Here is a 10,381-nt window from a genome sequence, read left to right on the forward strand (position 1 = left end):
TGAACCGATTCCGACTTCTCCATTGTTGCTATAATTTAAACTTGAAAAATGCCTTTTTGAATATTAGACTCTTCATGAAAGTTTTAAGTCTATGTCTTAGCTTTCCATCTATAAAAACCAAACCTAAATCCAATTTTTACAGCTCCAATTATGATTCAATAACCAAATAGTATTCCAATTTGGACTGAACCAGCATCTCTTTTCTAAATCTTGCCCTACGTTTGCTTTCTCAATTTCAGTAGTTAAACTTATCAATCAATCCTTTCATTTATATAATAGACCTACATTTAAAATGAACATTTACTATAAATTAAAGGTATCTTATAGTATTAAACATATTATTATAAAACATGCTCTAGTTAAGTTATTGATACTTCAAGTGCAAAATGATGATACAAAATCTTGATAAAAATACATTTTTAAGTACAAATCATGTCTCTAAGATTTTTTTAAAAATTTTTTACTTTTTTATTTATCCTTTCTCTTCACAAATTACAAGAAGAGAAGGAAAAAAAAAAGATCTCGAAGGAATATCAAAACTCTGATAATAATATCACCAGTACCGTTGAAAATATTTTGATAAAATAAATCCAACGACATCAAAAAAGATCATCAACAGTTATTAGAGTATGTCACACGAGCTATTTAAAAGCAAAGAAACCCCGACACATTTAGACAACTCATGTAACTCACTTTAATTATTATTTGTAACCATTTTAGTATCATTAAATTTATTTTATTGATATCTTTCAAATAATATCAATACCAGTGACATCAAATATTGAGTGTGTCTAAAAAGTCTTTTCTTTCTTTTTTTCTTTTTATTTCCTCTCTTCTCTTTCTATTGTGAATTATATTAATTTATTTTTAAAATAAAAGAGAAATATATTAATATTTATATCTCATAAATTTTATTATTTTTTTAATATTTAATACGATATGTTATTTTTTTAATGTAAAAAAAAAAAAAAAAAAAAACACGCTCGGGTACTCGGCAGCAGATGATCATGCATTTTATTAATGTAAATCAGATATAGCTCAGACATCACTGTCTGCCATGAGCCCACAGACACGTTAATGGAGATTTGACTTATTCACAACTGATATGATATGAGCAGTATTCTTCTGCCTATCCATTTGGTATCGAGAAGCCACTTCGCTTATACAACCGCCAATACTTATATTTCCTTCGGCCATAGCACAAGAATCTTAGTTCCCTCTTGCAACTTCAGTTCTGTATTTCTGTTGTGGATGTGCTGCGTATGTGGCATATGTGGAGTAGAGCCCTTCATTTCCATCAATGGATGTCTCCAGCTTACAATCTCGGTATCTTTCTTTTTGTTTGGTTTTCTTTTACTTCCTCCATGCCTATCTCTGTCTATTTGCTTTAATGACTTCTGTTTCTGTTGTTCTTGCTTCAGTATAATGGGACTAAATTGTTAAAGATTGTGTAGCCTAGGGGGTTGGGGGTCAAGTTTTCGTATCATATATATGGTTATATGGAGTTGTTGAAAAGAAACAAAGAAGATACTGGCAAATTCTTGGCCAGAGAATTGAGTTTTGATAGATTTCGAGCTAATTTATGTCAAGAAAAGTTTGAAATTTAGCAGAAGGGTGTTCCTTTGTGGATACCCACAAGAACGGAAAAAAATCATTTATATCTTCTTTTTTTTAATTCCAAGTTTAATATCTTTGCATAATAAACCACTATTATAAAGCTTACCCTTCCTTTATTTTTTCTCCGCCCAGTGTCCTATTTTATGGAAAGTTAATTTGTTAGCGGTGTCCGGCAAAATTTGATCTTCCTCTGCTGCCTTTGATGCAATAAATCTAGTCTAATATGGCCGAAACTTAATTCACGAGTAGTTTGTAAGCTTAAAAAAAATTTAAATTTCATTACTACATCTATGAAACTCTTTTGTGTGGACATGCAACTTCCCATCAGTTAATGGTCCGAAGGATTTGATGGCTTGATGGACGGCTTGGTGCATGGCTCTTTTGTTCATAAGGTCTTTATTGTTGACCTTTATTGTTTTCTACTTGTCTTTTTGGTTCTAGGTACCTTGATTCTTGCAAGAAGCATGAAGTGCTACCCAACTCTGCAGTTTTGTCATGGTTTTATAAGGTCTTTTAATAAACTTGCACTCATTTTCTATTGTTGTTCCTTTGAATATTCTTATTTCTTAAAAGTTCTTATATGAGATTTTACTTTGATCTGCCTTTCCCTTTCGATGTTACTTGACACTTTGAGATAATATAGTTAAAATCTATGGCTTTCTAGTTTATCAATGAAAGATACTAGAAAATAAGCAAATTGTAGATGGCTGTGAAAAGTTTCCAGCGGCTGGATCATTTTGATTTCAGTGTTTGCATCACCTAAGAAGTGCACTCTCCAGAAGTAATAGAAGCCAGTGAAGGTTGGAAAAGAATAGCACTGTGCACTTACTAGATATTGGGCTACAGACGAAAATGGTGCAGAAATGTTGCCTAAGGACTGCAACTACAATGATTGCTATATGGTGATACCAGCTGGACTTTTCTGTATTCTGTAATTATAGGCTCAGTAATGTAGTAATCCAATATAATATAACTGCACTCCTCTGCAAGCACTAGCTAAGCGTATCGTGTTCTGAATCTGTTCTCAGAATAATTTAACTTAAAACTAAAGCAGCTCTGCTTAATTTGTATGTTTTAGAAAGGATTTGCAGGCATGAGTTGAAGATGTTCAATCGAAGAGAATATCATCCATCAGTTTAGCAGAAATATTTTGCTAGTAATAAGACCAGTTCTTAGAGGAAGTAGGTTGTTGAAAACTTCTTTATTCACAAGTCTTGGTTCATCTGAACATTCAGAGTTGATGATTGATGTAGAATATGGTGGTCAAACGTTAAAGTACAAGGCCTTTATTAACCTTCTAAGGACTTGTATGTAACTGAATCTAATGTAGTTTTTCTAAATGCTTGAATAATGTATCTTTTTCTTGTGAGGGAATTAGCAATGAAACTAATCTTACATCGATCCTGAAATATTATCAATTTAGTCTGCTATAATGCCTGTATGGATGAACTAATATAACTACAGCCATTTGATTAGCTTAGTACATGTCGAAAAGGATGGCTCTGTATAACAATCCACTCAATACTATACTTCTTTCAGACCACTTCTCTGGCATTTGTGTACAGACCTTTTGCTGATTGTTAGTTTACAATTGATTTGTGGTGCTTCTACAATAGATCAATCATCTTCTCATAAATGAATGAAAGAACTTGTGGCTCATGTTGTGTGCTCACATTTTAAAGAATAACATTTGCATCCTACTGAGCGATACTAGAATTTTACACCTTAAATTTTTTACTTCTCAAGCCTGTAGATGTATGCTTCAATAATTTTTGTAAACTCATGCTTTTTTAGCACTGAAGGCACCAGACACATGAATTACAATTTTTCTTTTCATTATATAGGCTGAAATCCAGAAGTCCGAACAAGGGAAGTGCAGCATTAAGTTCTTTCTGAATCAGCTATGTGATGCTGATATTTATCCCCTGATTGATGTGTTCCTGGCAATAGACTCTTCTGATGTTGATGCAGTCGACATACTTCATGAATCACCTTGTAATTTCAATGAAGAATATGTTATGCCTTTGTTGCAGACTATCAATCTGAAACTCCGAGTAGTTGATCTCCATGACATGTCCCCAGAAGAGAACTTTTTGCAGTTAGTAGTATCACCTTACTATGCCTCACTTTTGAATAATTTTTTCTAGGATAATTTGCCTTTTGTTTTCTATAATTTCACTTCATTATCTATCATTAAGTTTCATTTAATTTTTAGATTTTTCCCTTCTTGGATTTAAAAAAGGTGGTGGGGGGAAGAAATTTGATGTTGAGGCATGAAGCTCTCATAACTTATTTTAAAATTTTGATGTAAAATCACTGTAATTGGAAAATTCCACTCTCCAGTTTATGTTGGCCTTTGAAAAGAATATAACGATGGAAACAAGACTATGGATGCTGGAGAATAATATGAATGCAAGAAGAGAGTGCACTTTGGACCAATTTAGTGGGAGAAATTCAGTTTGAATTCTTAAAAGTAGAGGGGAAAAAGCAGCAGATCTCGCTTTCATGTGGAAATTTTCAGTCTATAAGAACTAGTGCAAAGGGGGAAAGGTTTAAGAATTTGGGCTGGCAGATTTGTCTGGGAATGTGCCATTTCATGTCCTAAATTGATAGAATAGATATACTGATAATGGAAACTGCACTTGGTGAGTAGATAAATTCGTGTAATGGTAAACCCTTGTTTTGCCAAGCACTCAAATGTCATGTTAAGTCTTATCAGCATTCCCTGAATGTGGAAATGCTAAAGGTCCAGACTTTGGTTGAAATCAGGACCCGGCAACAGTGACAGCACTCAACTACTTTTTTGAGGGCGGTTGAAAAAAATCTATATTTTAATTTTTATAGAAGGACTTTTTTGAATGATGTAAATATGAGGAGCAAAGCTATAATATCCTAGGGAAATTTTCTTAGGTTAGGGAGGCTCCTAGCCTCTCTGGGCCCTTCGAAGGGATATCCACTGGCTAACATAATTATTTAATCTGTTTCTTGGTGCATTTGCATTGCTTAATTTAGTTTGTTGTAATAAAGTGCTTCTTGTCCGTCATCTTATGCATGGAAATGACATGCATGGCTAATCAACTCTACTTGAGGAGGGTGAAGTTTCATCATCCTTGTGTGTGTGTGGTACTCTACATTTATTTACGTTTCAATGTCCTGTAATTTGGGATCTTTCCAGGGATTTGTGCCATCATGGCCTAGCGTGTCATATTCTAAACATGAGGTCTACTCGTATCCAAAAGCTCAACATGGCTGGAACGTTTATGCAACTACACACCTTGAATTTGGATTTTTGCACTTCAATTGGTAGTTTGGATAAAGACTGTTTTTCTTGCATGCCAAGTCTGATGCGTCTCTCAATGTGTGAGACTAGGGTAGCAAATCTCTGGACAACCACTGCTGCTCTATCAAAACTTCCTTCCTTACTAGAACTACGGTTCCAAAATTGCTTATGTTGCAAGGATACTGGACCATGTCCTGCATCATTTGGTGACAAAGCAAGAATTGCATTTGAGAAACTTGGTTCAGCACCATCTATCAGCATTAGAGATGCTACATTTCAAGGTTTCCATGCTAAAGAGAATTGCAGGGACTTACTTTCACTCACAGGTTCAGCTTTGATCAATGAAGGGTCTGGAAAATTTGATAATTTATTGCATATCAGTGAAGTTGAAATGTCAAGCTGCCTTCAGAGAGTAGGTTCAATAGAAATATCATCTGATTTCCCACCCAATTTGAATGGACTATCAAATTTGGAAAACAAGGTAAGAGGATTTGCTGGTTAGGAAGGGAAAATTTTAAATTATTGAGTGCTGTGATGAGGTTTTTTTTAGTTTGTCTAACAGGTCTCTTTTTTGCGGATTATAGATTACAGACAAAGAGGAGATCCTTGCAAGAGCACATATGTGGGACTTGAAGAATGGCCGCCCTACCCCATTAAAGGACTATATTTCACATCATCCTTCACCCATTTGCTTTGAGAAACATTATAGGGAATACATGGTTGCTTTGCTGCCTCGTTTGGAGGTTTTAGATAACTTTTCCATTACAAAGATGGACAGAGAAATGGGAAGAATTATTTTTTCAAAATACTATGAGTACTTACCATATAAACGACAGAACAAACAAAGTGTTGTTACTGTTCTGCAGAAGCGTGAGATGGGAACAACGGGTGCTTCCTGCCCAAATCTCTCAAAGTTCAAGCAATCATGCCATTATGGAAAGAGTCCATGTCACTTCTCAAGGTCTCTTACTGCTGCCAAACTTGGGTCTGCTGCATGGCCTTTGTTGCATCCTTTGCAAACTTTTAGTATATATAAAGAAGGAAGTAAGAGGCTTCGTGCAAGGCAGTTTGAATACCATCCATCTGATTCTCGTCTGATGGTTTTTGGAACTCTTGATGGTGAAGTTGTTGTAATCAATCATGAAAGTGGGAAGCTAGTTGGTTATGTTCCATCTGCTAACAACATGAACAGTGTTTTGGGTCTCTGTTGGCTCAAGAAGTATCCTTCAAAGGTATGTGTTACCAATAAATTACTTGTAGCAACATCTTAACTTTTTCGTTATTATTTAGATTGTGAAATCATCTTACATTTTGATTCTCATAAATGTGGCAGTTGCTGATCAACTTTTATGTGTGTTATCAGCTGCTTGCTGGTTCTGATAATGGTTGCTTGAAGTTGTTTGACATCAGTCATATACAGCCAATAGTCAGTGATGTAAATTGCAGTGCTGGTGTGGTCACTTTTGATGACTTTGATCAATTGACTTCTGTTCATGTCAATTCTGGAGATGATCAGTTTTTGGCTAGCGGGTACTCAAAAGATGTTGCTCTATATGACATCTTTAGTGGAAAACGTTTACAACTATATACTAATTTGCATCGAGAACCCATTAATGTCGTGAAATTTGCACACCATTCCCCCTTCTTGTTTGCAACTTCCTCATTTGACCATGATGTCAAGCTGTGGGATTTGAGACAGAAACCACAGTGGCCATGCTATACAGCGTCAAGCTCAAGTGGAAATGTGATGGTTTGCTTTTCACCAGATGATCGCTATCTGCTTGTATCAGCTGTTGATAATGAGGTATTCCTTGTTAGATTATGTATATACTCAAGTGATATTGGAGAAACTACTAACTAATTCTAAATTTCTGGTCACATGATTGTGTTTGGTTTTTGAACTTGAAACACAGACTAGAGAGAAAAGTTGGAGCGGAAATTTCTAGTCTTTCACTTCTGTTTGTCCACTTGCAGGTTACATAACTGATACATCTAGAGAGAGCTAGGTTACCTAATCTGACTTGCTACTAACTTGTACAAAATCTAATCTCTTGCAATATATTAGTCTTCATACATATTAGATTTTATATCAGATTAGCTCCCAAAATACAAGTACATACTACTTGCATGCATACAGTACACATCAGAAAATATACTGTAGAGTATTTAGAAAAAGTTTCATTATTCTAACAGAGTGAATATGGGTTCCATGGTTCTTGAAAGGGTTTGTTTGAATTAGCATGGTCGTCAATAAAATCTTCCAATTCGACCTGACCGTTTGACCCATCTCACTTTAGATGTCACCAATGTATCATCAAATGCAAGATGCTGCTCTAGGTTTCACGATGTCCTTTTTCTCCCTCTATCCAACAATAATGAACTTCTTGTTTCTGGTGTCAGGTCAAGCAACTTCTGGCAGTAGATGGGAGGCTTCACATGGATTTCAAGATAGCTTCAACAGGAAGTGCTCATAACTATACTCGCTCCTACTACATTAATGGAAGTGACTACATCATTAGTGGAAGTTGTGATGAAAATGTTGTCCGAATCTGTTGTACTCAAACTGGAAGGCGACTTAGGGACGTTTATCTGGAGGTATGCCAATGATAGATTCTGAAATTCCATTTTTGTATCTTTCACTTGAGTCCATTACTTCTCTGCACAGCTCTTATTTGTGACAAATGGCTAGGAATTTGAAGTGGCTCTTGTTTCTCTGCAGGATGTGGAATCTGGGAATTCTCTGTTTGTTCAGTCCTTAAGGGGTGATCCTTTCAGAGTAAGTTTTTTGCTGAAAAATTATTGCGCTTGCTATTTTCTCATTTTCTTGATCTATAAGATTTTCTTTCAGATTTAGATTTTCGCAAGGATTAAAATATTCATCATTGAAAGAAATCTCAATCACAATTCCAAATTCAAATTTCCTGCGCGGTTTTCATTGCTAGTGTACATATATGCAACGGTAACACATTTAATTGCTGAAAAACCCAGAATATTCATGTTTTTCAGGATCTAGGCATTATCTTTGTTTTATGTGGAATCAAGATATCATTGTGAAGCATTTTCTGGTATGAAACATTTATTAGCCGTGTTCCCAAATGCAGCTTTTCCACATGAGTGTGTTAACAGCCTCTAAACGACCATGTTCTAAGTGGGAAATCATCAAGGTAACTTCTGCAACCACCAGTGCTTGACGTTGTTTGACAGTGTTAAAGCGTAGAGGTTATCTGCAGTAGCTGAAACTATTGAGATCCTTGTGCAGGTCAATTTACTAGCTTCCAGCCATGGCACCGAAGAGCCTTCTCATGGTCAAAACATCCGATCCACCTTCCTGGGAGGTTGACATTGGTATTTAATTACACAGTATAGCTTGCATTTATGGTTATTTATCTGCCCCGTGTATGTATTACAAAGGGGAGCTATGTCACCTTTCTGTGGTTTTTTAGGAGTTGAGAAAAATTACACGACAAGGTAGGGCCTCATCTAATTGTGCACCAAGTTTTGCTGCCATGTAGGTTGTGCAGAACTGGTTTCATCAGGGCAATGACCCTTCTATAGCTTGAGTGCTACGGTTCTAAAATTGAGAAATTGTTTCTCCGATTTAAGGAGGTCCGTGCTTGAATTCAAAAAAAGAAAAAAAAAAGTTTATCAACTTTCCATAGCTTGAGAGCAAAATAGTGATTTGATAAGCTCTGCCTCTTGATAATGATCACAAAATTGTATTCGTAACTGTTGTTCCTGATGTCATGCACTCAAGTGCAATGTTTCTCCCCTTATTTGTCTATTTTTTATATCGTCATTCTTGGCAGAAGTCATAATCTTCAATCCCTATGGCTATGACAGATAATAAAGAGCCTTGCACCGGTAGTTCGATTTGTTTCCTTTTAGCATTGAAGGCATTTTGTTTCTTTTATTGAGATTTGGTAATGAAGATTTGAAGAGATGGAAAATGCTAAAACTCTTACTGATTTTCAAAGAAGTTCGTCCCAAACAATCTTACAGTGAATTGTATCAGTATATATACAGATGAATAGATTCTAATCTAGGAAGGAAGCTAAAACCAAGCCTAATGTTTACAATGCATTTGCACAGGATATTGTTTGCTGTTACAAGCATCTTTTCAGCCTTGTTTCCAGGTCTCGTGGTTCTGCGCATTGAGTCTTGGAATCATGTGCTTGATTTGAGGTGATTTCCCGTATATTTGGTTCCCTGGAATAAGAACATGAAGCAAGCAAACCTCCTAAAAAGGATGAAAAGCCCGTACTGATGTGTAAGGCCAACCAGGCACACAAAATACCAAGTGGGATGCACCGGATACACGATTTCTTTCATGATTTTCTGACATAGGATGCAGTTTCTTTCTATAATTTAGTAATTTTCTCTTCAAGGCAGCCCATGAAGGACATGCTAGCTTGTTCTGTCTCTCTTGGGCTCTTCTTTTTTCGAATTTGTTTACAGAATACGAGCCACTGCCTCAAGGAAGCAGCACGGGATGTGTTTCCCTGAGAAGCCACTGGTGAAGAGATAAAACAAGTGCAAGTTGAGAGATGTCACACAGCCTGTAAGTCTCTCTCAGTTCTTACATCTTCGTTCTCTCTTATACTAGGGTTTGAAATCCAAGTCTTTACCAAACCCTATAAACAGTTAAAAAAATGCAATGCAATTGAGGCGCATTGGAGAAAGCCATTACAGCTTGCAGTGAGCCCGTTACAGCTGTTTCAAGTGGCATGTAAATTATAAAGAAACTGGTGTGAGTGCCCGCGGTGGCGACCCTTTTTACCACTGGCAACTAGAAACTTCAGCAAGTTTAAGTAAACAATATTGCATCTGACAATTTCTTGAGTATTATGACCCACGATGACGGTGATTATTTTTTAAATATATTTTCATTTATTATATTAAGAAAGACAATAATTAAAATTCAAGAGAAAAAAATATTTTTTTAGTCAAAATTATATTTTTTTCATCCAGATAATTCTTTTTTGGCAGTAACCTCTCTGTTTTATTAATAGCATGATTTACTGAATTAAAACTAATAACAATAAAAATATTTTTAAAAATTCCAATGACTTCAATTCATGGGGGAAAATATATTTTTAATAAAAAACTATTTTTCCTCATTCATATTTTTTTAATGAAAACTTTGTTTTAATTAGAATCATTGTTTTTTTAATAAAAAATTATTATAACGATGAACACAAGATTTGACAAAAAATAAATAAATAAATAAACAATTATGAATCAATAACTCTTATGCACCTATATGAGTAGACATAGAATAGTAAATTTGAAAAAAAAATAAAAAAAATAAAGATTCTATTTTTATTAAATATTAATAAAAAAAATATTTTAAGAAAAATTATGTATATTATATTCATATATAATTATTTAAAAATTAATTATTAATATTACCATAAATGACATAATTGGATAATTATTTTAATATATTTTAATAACTTTAAAAAAAATATTATTCTAAAATTTTAA

The 10,381-nt window shown here is 34.7% G+C and overlaps 1 protein-coding gene across 4 annotated transcripts; it reads left to right on the forward strand.

Annotated features, from left to right (window-relative positions):
* The first annotated feature begins 1,068 nt into the window (after positions 1-1,068).
* On the forward strand, positions 1,069-8,670 carry LOC105117223 (uncharacterized). 4 transcript variants are annotated; one of them, XM_011014806.1, is made up of 10 exons: positions 1,071-1,326; positions 2,059-2,125; positions 3,462-3,715; positions 4,793-5,378; positions 5,482-6,129; positions 6,231-6,701; positions 7,298-7,492; positions 7,617-7,673; positions 7,999-8,061; positions 8,157-8,670. In XM_011014806.1, the coding sequence occupies exons 1-10, from the start codon at positions 1,301-1,303 to the stop codon at positions 8,235-8,237; spliced, it is 2,448 nt and encodes an 815-aa protein (XP_011013108.1). In that variant the 5' UTR covers positions 1,071-1,300; the 3' UTR covers positions 8,238-8,670. The 4 variants fall into 4 exon arrangements, with proteins under 4 accessions (XP_011013110.1, XP_011013108.1, XP_011013111.1 ...); XM_011014809.1 differs by having other exon boundaries at positions 4,988-5,378; XM_011014807.1 differs by having other exon boundaries at positions 1,072-1,326; positions 6,261-6,701.
* The last annotated feature ends 1,711 nt before the right edge of the window (positions 8,671-10,381 follow it).

The sequence above is a fragment of the Populus euphratica genome, unplaced genomic scaffold (genome assembly GCF_000495115.2).
Source record: "Populus euphratica unplaced genomic scaffold, PopEup_1.0 scaffold1225.1, whole genome shotgun sequence".
In the NCBI taxonomy this organism is placed as follows: domain Eukaryota; kingdom Viridiplantae; phylum Streptophyta; class Magnoliopsida; order Malpighiales; family Salicaceae; genus Populus; species Populus euphratica.